We start from the raw sequence: 21,540 nt of genomic DNA on the forward strand, positions 1-21,540 counted from the left end.
GCATATAATAACGCTCTACATTCGTCGCTGATTTTGATGAGCCTTCAGGCCCCCGAAGGGTCGAAAAATTGGTCTTTTATGGGTTCTTACTTACCCCGTTGCCCTGGCAGAAGAGGCCTGCATTATTTCCCTCTAAGCATATATCTATTCCTGCAGCACTTTCCTGCTTTCTATAGCGGACTTGGAACGGTCTCTATTGATTGGCATGAAAGAATTAGCACGAAAACACATCTAAAAAGCCCCTCCGGAGCACCTCTTCGAACAGCGCAAGGTTGAGGATGAGCACTCAAGGAACACAGGCCCTCACTTGCAGCTTTGCTTGTTCGCACAATATCAACCCGCTCAAAAATACGTTGCCTTGCGGAATCGACCCATCGGAAATTTAGACTTGTAGCTAAGCCCTTTATACTTAGTGGTACGGGCAAAGACACCTTTCTTTTCTAATTATTTTTCTTAGTGCCCTCGTAGCATTAGTACGTATGGGTTGATTCAATGCGCACAGGCAGCGCTGTAACTTAATTCAAGTCCATTTCTGCTCTGCTCTACAGGATGAGAATGAACGAGACGCACGCTTGAGGTTCTTGCCCCAACCACTGACGACGCAATGCTTGCCAATGAAGGAGCCATCCTCCGGCTTTGCGAGCACGATGCGGCCGATGGTCGGCGTAGTGGCCACCTCCTCGCGGAGCTTCACCACGGCCACGTTGCGGATGTGCGAAGAGCGGAACTTTGGCTGCACGATCACCTGCGGTCGAAGGTTTCTGTCAAGCACATCTGCAATTATAACTATCGTCATAGTATTCAGGCTGCCGCTTTTCAAACAACTGCCATAATTGGTGAGATGGTTTTGACGTCATCAGCGCACCCAAATTTGATAACATGAGGACTAAAATGTTCGACTACCTTCCACTGGATTATCACACGGGGTTATACTAACCGGGCCCACTCTTCCACTTCAATCCACCGGCTAATCCCAAATGATATACTCAATTCAGAAACCACATCGAGGAAAGGAAAAAATTCCGGAAATGTCGAGGACAAAAGACAGAAGACCGTACGCAACACGGGCGTCGTTCTGGTTGTGCTGTGTGGTGTGCTGTGTTCGTTGCTTTGTCTTTCGTCCTCGACATTTCGTGCAGTTTTTTCTTCGATCTTGAGCCTGCACGAACGTTCTCCTCAATCCCACTTTAATCCACAATCTAGGCCACCCGATAATCCTCCTTAATTCATCTTAAACAACCAGTAATTGACACTCCTCCACCTTTATTCATTTTCTGGGGTGGACCTGCTTTTAAAGTTACTGGGTCCTTTAGAATATTTGGAGGTGGAACCATTTGCGAATGCTCGTATTTCCTTGATTGAAAGCTTACAGTGTCTTTATGGCTGCATTTCCTTTTGCTATATTTATTAAATCTAAAACGTCCACTGCTTTTTAGTGTCTTTCGAAAAGTGCCCGTAGAGTTCCCGTTTTAAAATCTGCTACAAAAAATAATGCAGCAAAATACAGGCAAGTTTCTCTTGTCTGCGCTGCAAACAACCTTTTCGAATCCCTACTCAATGCAACCTCAACCTTCACAATGCAAAACACGCTTTTCCCTAAAAACATCGTTTCTTCCCTGGAGTATTAGAAACAGCACGAGAGATTACGTGGACGGCGATAAAGAGCATGTACACACAAATGCAGTCCCTTGAGGCAGTGCAAAACTGCTAAGCCCGGTTCATTTTAAATAACTATGAAAAGGCAGCCAGCGTTACTAATAGGAAAGCATACTTGCATCTCCCGCTATTATCAACTCGAAGACAGCCATCTCGCCTCTCACTTTTTCATAAAATACACCATATCTCAACACTGCTCTCCTTGTGGGTACAACCCCCATCATACATTTCTATCGCCGTAACCACAGTGAAAAGGTCAATATTCCACACTTAAACCCGGTTTCCCATTCTAACTCGTTTCTTCCCCGGGCCTGTAAAGATTGGAATAACCTATCTGCATCACTAACAACTATAACTGGAGAAGAAACCTTTAAATCCGCGTTGCAATCTTCTTTTTTGCCTAGGGTTAAACCTTTTTTCATTTGTCTATCTTCATTGTGTACTGTGTTCCGTGTTACATTTTATATTTTTGTTATATTCTTGACACCAATGCCACCTTAAAAATTATATTTCGTACCTCTTTGTTGTTTATCTTTTGTTTTCGTTTGTTTTTTCATGTGCTAACTTTACTTTGTATACATTTATTATCTAAACCTTGTCTTGACATTGTATAAACTGCATCCGCCCCTCCCCTCTGCAACTTACATCTGTACCCTGAGGGTATCTTAAATAAATAAAATAAAAATAAAGATCATAGGCGGGAAAGATCTTCGGAGACCCACCAGACTCTTGCTGCGAGTGCCCATGGATTAACCTGTTCTACCTACATTGCCGTCCTGTCGCAGCGGTATAGTTACGACACATACAGACAGGGCGCAAGCCATTTGCTTGCTATTCGTTGAATCCATGGAGCGTTGAAGCGCAGATAACCCTGATGTAGTCTTGGTAGATACGCACTTGTCTCCAGGTCTCTCTTCGTAAAAGTTTGCAAAGTCGTCTCGGCGTTGTCTCTCTTGGTGCCATGAATCCGAACAGGAGCGAAATCACCGGTCCACTCACTCCGTTACAGAAGACATAAGTCAGTGTCCGTGTGCGCCTTCTGGCTTCAGCGCTGAGCGAAATGAAAAGAAACACTTGGGGGGGGGGGGGGGGGGGGGGGACGTAGGAACGTGAAGGCCCTGTGTACTGGAAATGAATCTAAGGAGAGCTTCAAATGGACCTAGTTGGTTTGTAATCTTCGCATTCTTATTGCGCTACTCAAGGTTTACACAGACAAGAACGACACATACAGACAGGGCGCAAACCATTTGCTTGCTATTCCTTGAATCCAGGGTTGAAGCGCAGATAAGCCTGATGTACTCTTGGTAGATACACATTTGTTTCCTGGTCTCTCCTCGTAAAAGTTTGCAAAAGCGTCTCGACGTTGTCTCTGTTGGTGCCAAGAATCCGAACAGGAGCGAAATCACCGGTCCACTCACTCCGTTACACAAGGCATACGTCAGTGTCCGTGTGAGGCTTCTGGCTTCAGCGATGAGCGAAATTCCAAGAATACCCAAGCTACTTCCCAAGAAGACCCCAGCGTCTGGATCTCGTCTTGGAGGGTGTCTCCCTTCCACACATTATTAGGCCAGGGTCCCAAGTTCGCGGTCGAACCGAAAGCATCTAGACCGGAACTATTGAGCATCGTGAGACAAGTTTTTCGGCGAGCGGAAAAGACCGAATTCGACCGTTGCATCTCTGAAGGTGTGGACGTTTTAGCTATACATAAGTACAGGCAGGCAGGAGAAAACTTCCTTCGTTTAAGACTGTCACTTGGCTGAAAGAACGCTCGCTATCCATTCTTTCTGCCGATAAAGATGGATACTTTGTTGTTTTAAGCAGCGACCAGTGTATGTCGAAGGCATCTGACAGCGTACTTGCAGTGTTTGATAAGCGTGCCGATGTTCAAACCTCGATAATTAGGAGTCAGGCGAAGCGGCTGGCTAAAAAGTTGAATTTAAACAAGTTGTCGAACATGATTGAAAACTGTAACAAGTGCAGCCTAAGCATTTTTTTCACAGCGAAAACCCATAAACCTGACTGGCTATTTCACGCAATAGTGCCAGAAACAGGGACTTGGCAGAAGCACGTAGCAAAGTACCTGCCACTGCAACTCAGTGCTCTGGCTATTGACGACCCTTTCAGAATAAAAATCACTGATGAGGCAATCCAGTTCCTGAGAAGTGATCACAACATTGGGCTTCAAGGTTTCCAAATTGACGTTATGGACTTATACTACACAATTCCGCGAGACGAAATCTTGTCAGCAGTCAATGATCACATAGAAAAGCATGGTGTTGTGCCATTTCAGAACGAGGTTGAAATTCTGCCAGTGCTTTCCTCGAACTATTATCGTTTTACCATAGCCCAACTTTCGCAGAATGGAATGAGGATGTGCACATTCAAAAAGATGGTATATGTACTGGGTCATGCATAGCCTCCGTACTCAGCGATATGTTCTTGGCTTTGCGTGACAAAAGGTTGCAAGATCGTCTAGAATGTTTTGGCGTGTGCGGTATTTTCAGATTTGTAGACTATTACTTTGTATTTTTGCAGTGTGACAACCTCGAATTTGAGCAGCTGTTTTTAAATCTTCACGCAATATTAATGGAGTACCTTGAGCAATTGTCAATAACTCATGAAACGCCAGTTGAAGATTTCATCAGGTTCTTGGATATATCATTGCATTTAACTCCTTCCCACGTATGTTGGTCTTACGAGCACCGAGCTCGAAATCCCATCCTTCCATACTGATCAGCCTATTCCAAACTAGTGAAACGTGCCATGGTGCACTCTGTTTTTAATAATGTTTTAAAAAAGCGTTGTGAACAAGGCATGGAACGAAGCTTTGGAATACAAGTCGCCTAACGAAGGCTGGCTACCCACCCGAAGTTTTGACTTCAGTGGCAGTAAAACTGAAAAAAAAGCTTAAAAGCTCTGAACACAACCGACTGCATTAGGCAAAAAGAGAAAAGAAAGGCTGTTGTCGTGCCGTATCTCCATCAGATTTCGCACAACCTCAGAAGGACTGGAAACCGTGCAGCTGTTCATGTCGTGTCTTCAGCGCCCAAGAGACTGTCTAGCATGTGCAAGAAGGTGAATGGCAGAAATTTTGAATCGCCCGGGCGTCCACTTAGAGACGGTGAAAGTTTTGTTACCTGTCAAAAAGGGGTCGTCTATTCTCTGCCCATGTCCTGCGGGAAGAGGTACGTTGGACAGGCAGGCCGCTGTCTCAACAAAAGACTAAAAGAACATCATGACATTGTCCCACGTGTGGCCACTTAAGGCCGCGTAGCCAAACATTGTAGGGACTGCAGAAAAGAAGAAACGGAAGAAGACATCGTGACGATCTGACAAGAGAAATAATAGAGGCACATATGATTGCAAGATTGCAGGACGTTTGTATAATCGCGCATTCAATAGCATTGTCACAAAAGAAATGAAGTATCTTGATTGCGAGATTTGACACGTGCCAGATTTCCACCGGCACTAGTTAATTCCGTGCATGTTTTTCTGTAGTTTTTGCGTTTTATTTCCTTTCTGGTAGCCAGTAAGTATACAGGTTTGCTCGCCGTCCAATAAAATTCAGTTGTCAGTCAGCGCTCTGTTGTGTGACTTGTGCGTGTTCCTTCTGTCCCATCTTTAGCGCTGCAGATATTGAAGTTTTTTTGCTGCTTGGTGCATGCTCGACTTCCTCCTAATCAAGGTTTTTGTTGTTGTCTTTTACTCTTTTTAGCCGCGTTTCTCTTTGGTCTCGTGTATTGTACAAGCTTTATCTTTTTTCATCTTGCGACTCGTATTTGCTTCAATGCGATTTAGTGCTTATTGCGTTATCACCTGCGGTGACTTGGTTTTTGACATCCCCCTTTGGCCGTGTGAATGAAAGAACCGTACTTCTTTTTTCCCGCTTTTTGCTTCGTGCTTCATTGGCTCCCTGCCGGTCAAGTGGTTTATTATGGATTTATACTGCGCGGGGTGGCTTCGCAATAAACAGTTGGCACTCAGCGCCCGTCCTGTGCTTCTATGTTTCTGCTGTTTTTTGTGCCGTTCTTTTGAGCTGCTCTCTAATGTTTCAAGCATGAACTAACTAGCCCAAACTCAAAAGTTTAGTCGAGTCTCATACTCCAACAGGCGTGGTTAGGGTCGAAAATGAGCACTAGGTCCAAAAAGCGGATGCTCTGACTCTCCGGAAGTTCTGACGTAATGCTAGTTCAGGACAGCATGCGTGAAATGTCTCGAACGCAGTGTTCTTTAGACGGCACGTGTGCAAAGATTGCCAAGATTTTGCGCTCGGAGCTATGTAGGCAAGTACGCCTCCTGACGGACTTTCTTCGTGTGAAAATGACAACCCCAAGGAAGTTTCACAATATTCTGCCCATGACAAGTTTCCAGCTGAATAACTCTGGCAAAGACACTTTCTCCCGACTCTGTTGATGAGTCTCGCCAGGTGTGCAAAACGGAACGTCGCAAGATCGCCTTTGGTAACATTGGATGAATGTGGTCCAAAGCGAGAATTGTGTTGGAACATGGTCCCAAGTTCTCGGTTGAGCCTAGGCTGGACGCTGTAGATAAAGTTGGCCTCCTTAGAAAGGTTGCCAACATGGCCGGCCAGATTGCCTCAAACCGTGTAATAGAAGAGTGTATGGATTGGCTTGTTCGTCAACGGAACCCACAGCGCCGAAGCCTTGGCTTCACGCCTACCGTGAACGAGTTAAAAGAGAAGGGTTTGAAGTTGCGCATTTCTGACAAGGAAGGGGGCTTTGTGGTCATTGATGCTGGAACGGACGCGACAAGCGCAATTGAGGCCACAAGCAAGAACGTTATCGTAGTTTAAAAAAAAAAGCATAGCGCATGAAGACAGGACAGTGCAGAGACAACACAGGACGAGCGCTAACTGACAACTTCAGGTTTATTTGAAATCCACACTCGAGGAAACCAGTGCGCACGTTGTAAGTTAGTGCTCGTCCTTTGTTGTCTCTGCACTGTCCTGTCTTCATGCGGTATGTCTTTTTCAAAAGTTATGCACCAACAAGCCCAATGTTCTACCTTATTAAGTTATCGTAGTTGATGAGAGGCAGGTTAAGCGAGTCTGAATCACTACTTGACCTATTTATAACCAATACGCACATGCCTGTCCTGAACGCAGGTGTAATAAATACAGATATCAGTGACCACCGCGCCACTTTTATGTGCATTCCGAAAAGTAAATTTCCTAATAGAAAAGTGACAACTAAATTATTTCGGGATATTTCGACAAAAAAACTGAACACTTTCAAAGAGGAAGTTAATAGTCATGATTGGAGTGACGTTCTCAATGAAACAGCTGCCGAAAGGGCTTACGCTTTGTTTTTAACGGCCTTTTTACGTATATACAACAAGTGTTTTCCTTATAAACATGCAGAGAAACGTAAGAACATTAGGAAGCCATGGATTACACCTGAATTGCTGAAGAAAATTCGTAAAAAGGACAAGCTTTACAAAAAGTTTGAAAAAACACGAGACCCTGATATATTTAAAGCGTTTAAAGTGTTTCGAAATAAACTGACGACGGAAATACGGAGAGCGCGCGATAAATATTTTTGTGACAAGTTTTCCTCTATGAATAAGTCAGATGAATTATGGAGGAAACTGAATGCACTTCTGGGCAGGTCTTCAGGTTCAAGCCCAATAACAACAATTCAGAATGGGGGTAAGGAATTGACAGGCATTGACTTAGCTAATGCATTTAACAGCCACTTTACAGCTATAACTAGTAATTTCGTCGATTCAAATACTCTTAATACTCGAAACGAGAAATCTATGTTCTTAACGCCAATATCAGAGTCAGAGGTGATATCGGTTTTCATGGGCTTAAATAACAGTAAAAGTGCTGACGCAGACGACATTGTAATAAAACCAGTAAAGTATGTGATAGAAGACATAGCAGGGTGCTTAACTCAAATATATAACCTTTGTTTATCTCAAGGACTATTTCCGAAGCAAATGCAGCTTGCCAAAGTGAGTGTACTGCACAAGAAAGGAAGTAAGAATGAATTTACAAACTTTAGACCCGTGTCAATACTTCCAGTTTTTTCTAAAGGATTTGAAAAAATGATTCTCTCTAGAATAACAAATTTTAGTGAACAATGCAATATTCTTCACGACGCGCAATACGGCTTCAGAAAACACAGATCAACAGAAATGGCACTGCTGGAGCAAAAGGAATTTGTTCTAGAATCTCTCGAAAACAAAGAAGTAGCCCTTGGGGTATACGTCGATTTCACAAAAGCTTTTGATTACTTAAATCACTCTATCCTACTGAAAAAACTTGAAATGTACGGCTTCCGTGGAACTGTGCTATCGCTTTTGACATCCTACCTAAATGATCGAAACCAGTACGTATATTTAAATGGCTACTCGTCCCATGTATTGCCCATTTCTGCAGGTGTGCCTCAGGGGAGTATTCTTGGCCCGTTTCTTTTTAATTTGTACTTAAATGACATCATAAGCATCGATCCTACGGTGAAATTTGTCATTTACGCGGATGATGTGACACTGTTGTTCACTGCAGCTAGCGCAGATGAGGTCATCACTAGAGCGAACAAAACTCTTCAGAAATTAGACATATGGGCCCAACTGAACCAATTAAAAATAAACGTTAGTAAAACGAAGGCTGTCCTATACCGTGCGAAAAACAAAATTATTAGCATAGACAGAGACATTAAGTTGAACAACACAAAGATAGAGATAGTAAACACATTCAAAATACTTGGAGTATATTTCACCGAAAATATGACGTGGGACAATCACGTGAGCCACGTTATCTCAAAACTGTCTTGCATCGTGGGAGTAACGTACGCAAACAGATATACTCTACCTCCAAAGGTTAAACTTTTATTGTACAATGCACTATTCCACTCACACATAAACTATTGCCAACTAGTCTGGGGGAATACAACCAAAGGAAATTTGCAAAAAATTCTGACTTTGCAGAAAAAAATGTTAAGAAACATTGAAAACGTCCCCAGAAGTCACCCTTCCCACCTTTTGTTCTCGAAATATTGCATAATGAAAATAGACAGCCTATACTCGCACGGCTTGTGTTCGCGTTATAGGACTGAAATAAAAAACAACACTCATTGTCTATTACGGTTGGCATCTCTTTGTAAAAGGACACTAGCTTATGAATATAGAAGCACACAGCCTTGGTTAGTAAAAACGTGCAGGACAGATTATGGACGACAAATGATAAACAGATTGCTACCACACTTGTTAAATATCTGTTACAGAAACGGCATCACTCCCGAGTTAACTTCAAAAAGAGAACTGAAATTACTGTTCATAGAAAACAATTCCTTCATATGATGGGGTATTTCTAGCATTTTGCATATGTACGCTGTACCTTTCCTTGAGCAACGCTTTTCTGTTCATGCGCATTGTTTTCTCCGTCTCTTTCCTTTACTTATGTAACGTTCTTGTTTTTTCGGGCTTTTTCTGGCATGTACTTTCGCTTATCACCGGTGTATCATACAGTTCAATTAGAATTGTTTTGTTTATTTTCCTTGTACAAGCCGATCTGACTTTGTAAACAAAGCATTTCTGTATTTTGATTTGTGTTGTTATTATGCCGCTCTGCCATTATTTTATTTTATTTTTTTTCCTTGTCCTCTCTTTTGTTTCTTGAATTTTTTGTAATCTGGGGAGCTGGGAACTAGTCAAGCTGAATTTTCAGCTTTTTTTCCCGCACTCCCTCACTTCATGAGTGAAATAAAGAATTTATTTATTAAGAAGCAAATCCTGAACTCCTTCGGACTGGGTCAATCAAGTAAGCAGGCTCGCAATTCAAGTCAAAGGACCCAATAAGGGCACGCTCTCGGTGTCTTTCACGGCGATAACGCGTAAGAGCCCGGTACTCTCTCGTGCCATAGTTTCTGAGAAGGCAACTTGGCAAGAGCACGTATCGGCTTTCCTCGCTTTTCGCAGGTTAAGCCAAAGGATCCCTCCAAGATTGCGAACTCCGTTCCAGGTGGCGACCTTCCTACGGGAGCAAGGCGAGCATGTTGTTTCTGGGTTCTCCATCGATATCCAGAACATGTCTTATTCCATCCCTCACTCAAGCCCTTCGCAGAGGTCCGGTCGGCGGTGGAAGAACAGGGCGTTATACCACTCCAGAACTCCACAGGGATGTTGTTAGACGCATTTCTGGAGTTGCTCGGCATTCACTTGGCAGCAACGATCGTCTGTTTCTAGAGAAACAGCTTCATCTAGAAAAGCGGGATATGCATCGGTTCACGGGTGACACCGAAACTGTTTTTAGCTGCCTCCGGAATAAAGGTGCGGGAGGCGCTCTGCGAGTGCGGGCCGTTTTCCGATACGTCGATGCTTTTCTTATCCTCTGGTGAAGATGTGACACGTGTCATTTCAAGAACACGGTGTTGGAGACCTTCCACGCATGTTGTCCTGACCTAGCATTCCCGTCGGAACTTAGCGTCCGCTTCTCGGACTTCGTTAAAACATTAAGTTTGGCTAGTTGGTAACGGCTTAAAGGAATCATATTCTTAGCGGTAAGAAACAGACACAACACCAAGCTACAAACACAGGACACCCGCTAGCGGGTAGGGAGGTAGTGGGCGTCCTGTGTGTGTGTGTAGCTTGGTGTTGTGTCTAATTCTTCCGCTAAGAATATGATTCCTTTAAGCTTCTCGGACCTAGTGCTCATTTTCAACCCTAAGCACGCCTGTTGGAAGTATGAGCCTCGGGCATAGAAAAGATTGGCAGTGGCTTAGCTCGGCTATGGCAAGATATACGTAGGGAAAGGTACGTTTCCCTGGATGAGCTTGTTGTGGTCACTGTATGCTTAGCAATGAGAGACGCATAAGATAGGTGAAAGTTTCCAGTGCCAGATTGGAAGAATTCTGTTAGCAGGCTACCCAGCGCACTTGATTACCACCATGTCTGAAGGCCTTCTTCAAAAAATGAAGAATCCAGGTGACAAACGAGAGTTTCAAAAGAAGTCGTTGCAGGTCATACCCTACCTACATGGTTTTTCGCACAATTTGAAAAAAGTTGCTTCCAGACACGGGGTGCAGCTGGTTTATTCAGCTCCCTGCAAGCTGGCAAAACTATGCCCTATGGTTTCCAGTAAGCGAGTTAAGGAGTCCTGTCTCATCAAACATCAAAAAAAGTTCACAGAGTGTACTGCCAATGTGGTGTACGAGATCCCTTTGACGTGTGGCAGAGTTTACGTGGGACAAACAGGAAAATGTTTTAATGAGCGCGCCCGAAAGCATAATGTGACCTTGAATAGCAAGACGGGAGGTAACCTTCCTATACACTGCAGCCAATGTAAAGATTGCCGTCCCAAGTTCCACGAAACAAGGTTCCTAGCCAAGGCACCGGACAGGACTGAAAGAGAAATCATTGAGGCCTTTTACATTGACTAAAGAAAAGACAAGTGCGTTAGCACGCCTTATATTCATCTTTCTACAAAGGAACTATTCTTTTTAGATGGTTTCGTCTAGGTTCTTTTCTTATGTTTTTCTAGCAGTATTCTCTTACTCTGCATTCCCCTATGTTGTTTCGTTTTTGCTGTTTTTTAGGCGCTATTTACACGCCGCTTTATGTGCCTTTTTAAGTTTCATCTTTTACATATGCCTCATGTTTTTCCTTGTGTTTTCTCTGCTCATGTTTTTGGCACTTCATATCAACCGTTATCACTCTTCGGTCACCTGTTGTTACATTCAGCTTTTCGGACTGCATGGTGAGCCTTGTTACGCCACGTGTTTTTTTTGTGCCGCTGTTTGAAGTTGTTTTGCCTCTGTCATTCATATCTCACACCTTCACACCCCAGCAGATATAGAAAGAGCGTCTGGCTTCCTTTCCTGTTACTAAAGTTGGAAGTTGCGCTTCTTTCCTCTGTCTCCAAGTTTCCTGTGTTCGTCCTGTTAGCGCATGCTATTTAATAGAAATGTACCAGCTAGCCCGTCAGAAAGTTCTACTACGTTTTGATACATCCGCCCATTTCGCGCGCCTAAGCTTACTTAACAAATTCTGTTATCATCCCACCCTCCACGATGAGTTATTTTGCGACACCATGCAGTCTTTTCTCACCGTGACCATGATAACAAAATAAAACGCATAACGTGCCGTTCATCGCTTTACGCGAAATCATTCATTCCTCGCACCATAATAGACTGCAACCACCTACTATCACACATAGATGCTGAGGTTAACTTCCAATCCTTTCAGCATTGGTTAAAGCAAACCATGAACTGACGCAGGCACCTTGGTCATGGTCCGTCCTTCACGCAGAATGGCCTGCGTTATTTTAAGCCCCCCTGTCTTGCTTCCCTTTTACGAAATTACTGAGCGGAACGCGATATCAGCAGGACCCTAATCTGCCAATGTTCTTTATTTTTCGAATACTAGAACTGCGTGCCATATAGATTTAAGCAAAGGGTAACTTATGTACTGACTATGACACTCCGCTGTTTAATGTGCGCATTTTCGCAATTCTGGTGAAACAGTGCAAAATTCTACTCCAAAACAATTGTTCTAGTTGACAGCCAAAACGTAGCGCAAGTGAAATAAAAGTGTACTTTCCCGATGCATCGGCAATAGCATCGTTCTCATGAAAAATTAATCTGCAGGACTTTACCTTTTCAACGGTGTAGTTTTGATGAACTGGTGACTTCTCGAACACGTTTCTGTCCAAAACGCCCAGGCGAACGAAGAGTCTCGAAGCGTGTTCCCCCCTGCAATGCAGAGGACACATGCGCTGAGAAGCTTTGCTAAAATGACAGTATTATACCGGCCACAATTCCACGTGATCGCTATTATTATTAACAGAACGTCTTCTTGGCCGAGTGTGTCACAATTCATCTGAAGTACTAGGCGCGAACACACAGACACACAACGAAGGATACGGGAGAAAGCCACTTGGACTGAAGATTAATTTTCTTCGGTGACTCCGAGTCGCAGCTGAAGGCATACTTGCAAACAACATTCGCGGCAATTTTCTGCTTCACGACGTCCTTTGTACAAGCACATTGTCCGTATGTACATTGTACATCTATATTTGCACATTCACCGCGACGTGCCCTCGGGCTCTTCGGCTACTCAAATAAAGTTTATTGAGAACCACGGCATATAGACAAAGCTTTAACCTCAAAGATGTGTTGTAAGGAGGCCTGATGTCAAAGGGTGCATAATGATATTTCATTAAAAATTGAAAACAGAAACCACATCCTTCATTCAGAGAAATGTATTGCAAAAGGGTGTTAATCTGGGATAGTCGGTACATTTCTCAGGAAAAGGTACAGTGCAAAAATACAGGACTGAAGAAGCGGACCGACACAGGACCGACACAGCGCCTGCGTCTGTCCGCTCCTTTAGTCCTTCCTGTCTTTTTGCGCTGTACCTTTTCCTGCTTCATTCTCAAATTAGCCGGCCGACACGCCACTCTCATATGTGCCGACAGCGTTCGATTTGCTGCTGGCCATAATTGCCCTAGGCACAGTTATCGCACGCTGAAAAAGAAATTACAGACCATAATTGCGATTGATGAGGCGGCGTATGCGTGAGCATCAGAGTAAACCTGCCTTTTGTCTCTCCTGGACACAGCTTGACCTGCTCGACTAACCATTTTCGTCTTTGAAGTATTTCATCATAGGTATTTATTAATTTTGACTCACAATAGAGTGAGCCTTTCGCAGGCTCTGACAGGAGCGGATTTATGCAACGATACATAAAAATGTCAAGGTGTTCCGAAACATTATTCAAGACAAAAAAGCACACGTGAAAAATCGCATCAGTAGAGTGCACAGCAGTAAACTCAGTCAACGATACTTTTCTTCAGAGAAAGATTCAACTTATCTAACAAAAGCATCTAGTGACAGGACATTCATAAACTGGTGGGGCAAGCTATTCCATAATTTTATAGCACGAGGAAAAAATTAAATCGTAAATACGTCACACCTTTCCAGCCAGGGGTCTTATGCACATGTCGTGATTAATTTTTTTATATCGGTGATGAGGTGGCTTTAGGTAGGCGTTTTTATCTATGCTAATACAATTGAAACAAAGTAGAAAAAGAAATTTCATGCTCGAAACGTGTCGTCGGCAGTCTAAAGTTGAGATGCTCCCCTTTTTGCGCAGAAGGGTGACGCTATCGTAACGTGAGTAACGAAACTAGACAAAACAAACTGCTAGGTATTGAATTCTTTCTCATTTCTTTTTCAGTTATGACTTATGGGGGCACCAAACTATGGCGCTTACTCCAGAATGGGTCTTGCTAGGGTCTTAAAGGCTTTAGGCCTTACATGCGAAGGTGCAGCTGACAATTTTCATGAATCCAAGTTGTCGGTTTGCACTTGTAAAGATGATATCTATATGTGATTCCCAACTCACTCTTTCAGTGAATGTCACGCCCAAGCATTCAAATTTACTATTACGCATCGCAGCAAATCCTGATAACACATAAGTAAAATATATATGTATTTTCCGGTGTATAAGACGCGGTTTTTTTCCAAAAATCTTGCTGGTGCGTCCTATACAAGAGTGCGTCTTATATGCGAATTTTTCGTTTTTTTTTTTTTGCGGGTTCAGAAATTACTCAGGTTCATGCTCAAGCTTTTTTCACCGAAAAAATATCACTACCAATGATGCGGTAGTAGCACGGTTAATACTTCAATACGGGGACCGCCGTGCGCAACTTTTTTTAGGTGAACTTTATCATGAAACGGCGGGGATGACGACTTCCAGAATCGCAAACATGCGGTCGTTTCGGAGGCGCAAGCAAAAGTAATGTGAAATTCCCAAAGATGGCGACAGTCGCGCTTCTCGACATTGTCAAGACAAGCCAAGCCGGCGTTCTTTTTTAGTCATTCTTTGCAACTTCGCAACCGTGTACGTATTACGTCTGTGTTGGTGACTTCGGCGTGTGTTTTCCACTACCTACACCTGTCGTGCTCGGTCTTACTACAGTATGCCACCGAAGTTGCGCAAGAGCTACACCGCAAAGTTCAAATTATCTGCGGTCGAGTATGCTACCGAAAACGGAAATCGGGCTGCGGACCGCCATTTCGACGTCACCGAGAAGATGATTCGCACGTGGCGACAGTCGTCCGCCAAACTGCAGGCGATGAAGAGCGGAAAGAAGGCTGACCGCGGGAAGAAGGCGCGGTGGCCTGAACTTGAAGACCGGCTCCTCAAGTGGGCTCTTGAACAACGGGCTCAAGGTAGGGCTCTGTCAACCGTGCAGTTGCGCTTGAAAGCACGCACTTTGGCGAGTGAAATCGGTGCCGCTGATTTTGTTGGTGGGCCGTCATGGTGCTATAGATTTATGCAGCGCAAAGCCTTGTCAATAAGAGCGCGAACGACAATGTCTCAACAACTACCAGACGATTTCGGAGAGAAAGTGGAGAAGTTCCATGAATTTGTGAAGAAGGAAGTCGAAAAGAATAACATCATCGACAGCCACATCGTAAACATGGACGAAGTGCCTCTAACATTTGACATCCCTATGTCAAAAAGTGTCGCTCATAAAGGTGATAAGACTGTCACAGTACGAACAACTGGGCACGAAAAGTCTCACTTCACTGTCGTACTTGCGTGCTGTGCTGACGGAACAAAGCTGCCGCCGATGATAATTTTTAAAAGGAAAACGATGCCAAAAGAAAGCTTTCCGCCTGGTGTTATTGTCACAACTAACCAGAAGGGCTGGATAGATGAGCAAATGATGGGAGTTTGGCTCGAAAAGTGCTTTTCGAAGCGCCCGGATGGATTTTTTCACTCCCGGAAAGGCCTTCTGGTTATGGATAGCATGCGGGCGCACATTTCTGACTTGACACTGAGGCAAATCAAGGCGAAGAACTGTACCCCTACAATAATACCCGGTGGTTTGACGAAGGTTCTACAGCCTTTGGATATTTCCGTCAACCGCAGCTTTAAAGCTGTTTTGCGAAGTATTTGGGAGGCGTGGATGACGGAAGGCGAGCACAGCTACACCGCAACTGGACGCATGAGGCGCGCTTCTTACAGCGAAGTTGCGAAGTGGGTCCATGAGGCCTGGAGTGCTGTTAGAGTGGCAACCATAACTGCAGGGTTCCGGAAGGCTGGCCTGCTAGCTTCATCGCCAACCGAGCACGACGACAATCAGACCAGCGGTTCTGAGTATGAAGAGAATGCTTCAGCCGCGTTGCCTCCAGAAATGGGCGAGCTTTTTGAGAGCGCATCCGAAGATGAAGACTTCGATGGTTTTAAGTAAAAATAAAATGTTGTTATGGACATATGGGAGAGTTCTTTCGTCGTATTTTTCTTTCTTTTTTGCTAAAACGTGGGCGGGTATGGCGTGAGTGTTGCCTTTTGCGATCACTTAGCGTTGCTTAAGAACTTCTCACAGGCCGCCGCGGTGGCTCAGTGGTTATGGTGCTCGACTGCTGACCCAAACGACGCGGGTTCAATCCCGGCCGCGGCGGCTAGAATTTCTTTGAAGGAGAAATTCTTGAGGCCCGTGTACTGTGCGATGTCAGTGCCCGTTAAAGAACCTCAGGTGGTCGAAATTTCCGGGGCTTTTCACTACGGCGTCTCTCATAGCCTGAGTCGCTTTGGGACGTTAAACCCCATAAACCATAAACCAAGAACTTCTCACAGATAGGTAGGTAGGTGGGTAGGATAACTTTATTTAGCTCTACGGAGCTTTTATGCGATCAGATGAGTCCACCCATGGTTCATTTCGCGATGGTCGATCAAGCGTGTTTAATTAACCCTGACTAGCCTAAGTGGGTAAATTGGGGTGCGTCTTATACACGGGTGCGTCTTATATACCAACTTTTTCAATGAGAGCCTTCATATATGGCGAGTGCGTCTTATACAAGGGTGCGTCTTATACACCGGAAAATACGGTAGCTGTTGTTTTCCTCATTATGGCAACATGATGTTTACTGACATTTATTCTCATACCCAAATGTCCGACCAGGAGGCAATGTTACGCTGTGTTAACTTCAGATTAAGTTGGTCAACGCAGTCGTCAACAAACATTTGGAGTGACGCAAGGAAAAATATCATTGATGTATGTTGAAAAAAGTTTTCGGTTTTTGGTTCCGGTTTTATGGGGTTTAACGTCCCAATGCGACTACGGCTGTGAGGGGCGCCGTAGTGAAGGGCTCCAACACTTTCGACACCGAGGTTCTTTAACGTGCACTGAAAACGCACAGTACACGAGCCTCTAGCATTTCGCCTCCATCGAATGCGACCGCCGGGGCCGGGAACGAACCCTCGTCTTTCGGGTCGCCAGCCGAGGACCATAACCACCAAACTACTAAGGCGGCCAATCAATGCCCACCAGACAAACATCTAAGGTATTGGATTGGCATTTGTGAATCCGACGCACTGAGAACGGTCCAAGAGGTAGGACGAGATTCAAGAAACTGTTTTTCTATTAATTCCTATATGTCAGAGCTTTTCTATTAACTTGCAGTGTGGGACAGAATCAATTATTTTTGCAAAGGCAATGACATCTGCATCTATCTCTAAAAACAAGATTTAATGGCAGTCGCGAAGTCATGTGTAATTTCAAGTAGTTGTGTAACTGTAGACAACCTCTTCCTGAAGCCGTGTTGGTTAGCACATAAATAAGTTTCTTGTTTTCCATGTAGGTTATGACTGCTTTGTTAATAATCTGTTCCATAAATTTGCAACAACGCCTGGTCAGTGATATGGGTCTGTACTTGTTTATTTAAAGCCTACTACAATTTTTCCTATACTAGAACCACCTTCGCACAGAGCCAGTAGGCAGGCAATGACGCTGTTTCCATCGATAAAGGGAAAATTTTGTGAAGGATCGGAGATAGTTGTTGCTCATATCGCTTTAAAATAACATATGATAATCCGTCAGGCCCAGACGATTTGTTTTCCTCTGGCTGTAGCAGCAGGTTAGCACGTTAATAACAAAGTCAAGCAAGCCGGAATGGTATTCCACTTGATTGAATTCTGTGTCAGAGATACGACGAGTGAATACAGAGTGGAATTAGTGATTAAAGGCGTTCGCGATACAATTTGCGTCATTTCTAACAACTCCGTCTATTTCTATTTGTAAAAATATATAAAGCGCACTCAGGACAACGGACAAGGAAGACCAAACAACAAAAGCGCTTACTCGCAACTGGACGTTTATTCAAGAAACACACAAAAAGAGAGACAAATCACAAACAAAACAAAAGCCAGCACGCCGCCGCATCCGGATAAGCGCTCATGCAGGCGCGTCAAGATAAGAAAATTCCTTTTCATGCAGAAGCACCATGGGGTCGACAACACACATGTGCTGATTCTTACGGATGTGATAGGCCTCTGAAACCTCTCTAGTTAGCTGATCATAGTGCCGAAACAAGATTTTGTTTTGATCAAGCGCTTGTGTTGTTTGGTCTTCCTTGTCCGTTATCCTGAGTGCGCTTTATATATTTTTTGCAAGATGCAATACCAACTAGCTCAAATGTCGATTTTGCTTTATTTCTATTTGGCAGATTGATTATGCGAACGTATGCGCTGTAAGCGACACAAGAATACAACACACACACGACACAAGCACTAACAACTGTTTATTCCTTACGGAAGATGCGTTTATATACGCAACGTCAGTTTATAGGAAAGGCAACCATCTCTACATCAAACAAGTGACCATCACCACGACCCAGCATCTGCACTTATATTGTCACGAAGTATAGTGACTACAGTCCAGAGAGCAGAAAGGCTGCGAAAATGGTGTCTAAGCAAAGCTCATTATTTGGGCTGGCTTGCGCCCACAATGGACTGAATCACTCGGTGGCGGCGTAGCGACAAGCGTGCTCGGCGGTCGTCGAACAGAATGCCCGCCGCTGTCGGCCGTGCTCAATGTAAAACTGATAGCGAACTTTCTAGATAAAGCGTGCAAAATGACTAGAACATTTTTGAACAACGTAGAAAAAGCTCTGCCTGGATTCGATCAATAGAGATAATTCTGGTCGCGTCTTGCGCCGCAAACAAAGCGATAAGGTAGCGTCGCGGAAGATTTGAAGAATGAACAAACACTGCAAAGGTGCACTAAAACAAAGAAGGCGACTAGCAACAACTAAAACGGATCGTGCGAAAATAAACACAGAATGTGGAAATGCAGCGTCCTTTAGCACGCGTAATAGGGCTTCAGACGGACTACATGGACAACTTCTGGTCCTACGCGGCGTCGCTGGGATGCAGTCATTGCGTCAGGGATGACTTCATAACCCAGTTCACCTACTCGAGGAAGAACCTTGTACGGGCCGAAATAGCGGCGCAAAAGCTTTTCACTCAATCCACGGCGGCGAATGGGCGTCCAAACCCCGACTTGTTCTCCTGGCTTGTATAATTAAAAACTTTGCGCAGAATAACACAGGACGGGAGGGAGAAACACGCACACACACACACACGAGCGCAAACTTGCAAATGTATTTTCAGAAAAGATACACCGCCTTAAGAAGCAGAGAGGGCGCAAGCGTACAAAATTCAGAACATCACGTGTGGGAAGAAAAGAGCACGCTCATAGATACAGTAAAAACTGCATCAATAATAGGCACATGCAGAATCTTATCATAACTAATCGAATTTGAACAACAAAAACAGGTTATCCATTGCGGAGAAACGCAAGTTCTTTTTTGAGAAGGGCCACCGAAGCCTTACTCACGCAGCCTTCCGTGGTACTAATTTTAAGGGCCCCTACAATTTCCCGGGCCATCCTATCGGAAGCCCGCCCGATAACAACAGTGGAACGGAGGAAAGGACGGCACTGCTGTTTCTTCTTCTTATTCCTGTCAGTGTAGTGCACGCATTTGAGGCAATGCAAAGACAGGTTCGAGCCGCCACTTGCGCTCAGAGAATTGTCATGCTCTCTGAGCCTGTCATTGAGACAGCGCCCTGTCCGGCCTATGTACACAGACCCACAGCTGAGCGGAATCTTATACAGTACACCAACAGTACAAGGCACAAACTGAGTTTGGTGTTTGATTATACATTTGTTCTTTGCCCTTTTGCTTTGGCACCTGCTGGTCATGGCGCACAGGCGGGACAATTTCAAGGGGGCTGTAAAAACGACATCAACTCCGAACTTATTAGCCACGCTCTTGACATTGTGCGATAGCTTGTGCACATAAGGAATGACTTGAAAAGGTCTTTTTTCTCTTGCCAGCGTGGAGTGAGGAACATCGACGGCCCTCTCAAGCCTACTAAATTGTTTGAGCATCGACTCCGCCACAGAACCTATTACCTGTCTCGGGAATCCGGCTCGCTCCAAACGTTCAACCCGGTAGTCAAAACTGGATTGCACCCTATGCGTGCATGACTTTGAAAGGGCTGTTCTAAGACAAGAAGACACAATGCCACGTTTTACGAGCCTAGAATGAGATGAGTCAGATGGCAACAATGCTTTCTTCGAACGCGGCATATAAGCCCAACAAAGGTGTTTGTCAATACTGGAAAATAATTTTAGATCTAAAAATTGCAGACAGATGGCCTGTGGTAGTTCAAGGGTAAAATTCAGTCTTGGAGCAAGCAAAAACCTTCCCCAAGGCTGAGTCAGCAACCGTAGAAACTTCATTGTTCAAATCTAGTTGTAGAAGGACTAGAAAATCGTCAACATACCTAAAAATACCAACAATGCTTTGGTTGTCAAGATCAGCCTTCAAGTCTCGGTAAAATTTAGCTAAAAATATCTCACATAAAACTGGCGCGACACAAGAGCCAATACATATCCCGCGTTTTTGAACATAGTACCCATTCTCAAACCTGACTACCATCGAATTCAAGTACACGCTCAATAACTCTAAAAAGCCAGCCAATGAAACACCACATAAGTTTTGAAAAGCCACTGCGCCAGTTTCTTCTATGCACTCACGGACGGCCAAGAAAAGTTCCTCGTGCGGCACCGAATAAAACAATTCCTCAATGTCCACCGAAAACCCGGATTTATATCTTCCAGCGTCCTCTCGAAGTTGATTTACCAGGGTATCGGAACTGTCAAGCTTAAAAGGATCATCAATCACAAGCGTGCTCAGGTGACTCTGAAGATATTTGCTAACCAGTGCCTGCCAGCAGTCTCTCTCCGTGATAATGGCACTGAAAGGGTTCTGGGGTTTGTGTGTTTATACTGTGAAAAACACATTCAACGTATCTGACTTGCATTCCTTCACGGCTTTCATCAGCTTCTCCATGTTCAGATCACGCAGCAACGCCACAGCCCCGGCCTTCAACTTCTGCGGTTTCTGCTTACACACTATAAAGTTCTTCAGCACCGCCGTCATGGCCTTTTCACCGAACATCTGACAAGGCATAACGGCGAAGCCTCCCTCTTTATCAGCTTGCAACAAGGCCAAGTCTGACCCACTGAAGAAATCAGCAACGTTACGAAGAGTTGCCTTCCCGGTTTGCTTTGCGGAATAGCTGCTGCACACAGCATGAACACCTTCGGCTAGGCAACGCGCCCGTTCTTCTTCATCTGGAGCCTTCTCGGCTATTCTGCGCACCGAAGCAAGGACGTCGTGTTTCTCAAGTCGAGTCTCAACCGCAAACTTCGGCCCGGGCTCCAAGACCTCGGCTATTTTGGGTGAAACAGAGGCACCTCTGAGAAGCACGAGAGGAACCATACCTTTCTTGTTCTTTGCACTCTTGGGAAGGCTTTGAAGAAGGTGGCACCACAAAAACTCTGTGCCAGCCTGTGCAGATCTTCGACAGCCCTGCAAGAGCTTCAATCCAGAAGAACCTAACCCTTCAACGTTGCAGCAGCTCAGTCGAAGCCAGTCGTTGAGCAGACGAACTTGGCGCCAGCATTCTGATTTGATGATCTTAGCAATTCTTTTCCAGTGTCCGATGGACGGGCCAATCTCACCAAAGAGTATTGCAATCTCTGGAGGGCATAAGCCTTTC

The 21,540-nt window shown here is 44.5% G+C and overlaps 1 protein-coding gene across 1 annotated transcript in view; it reads right to left on the minus strand.

Annotated features, from left to right (window-relative positions):
* The window catches only part of LOC144102135 (kallikrein-4-like), a 196,233-nt gene that overhangs the window by 25,268 nt on the left and 149,425 nt on the right, over nt 1–21,540 (minus strand). Inside the window, exons 5-6 of the mRNA XM_077635439.1 lie at nt 12,272–12,368; nt 571–745 (exon numbers count right to left, since the gene is read on the minus strand). Coding sequence (XP_077491565.1) covers nt 571–745; nt 12,272–12,368 — 272 coding nt within the window. The remainder of the gene's footprint in view (nt 1–570; nt 746–12,271; nt 12,369–21,540) is intronic.

This window comes from Amblyomma americanum, chromosome 8 (genome assembly GCF_052857255.1).
Source record: "Amblyomma americanum isolate KBUSLIRL-KWMA chromosome 8, ASM5285725v1, whole genome shotgun sequence".
NCBI lineage: Eukaryota > Metazoa > Arthropoda > Arachnida > Ixodida > Ixodidae > Amblyomma > Amblyomma americanum.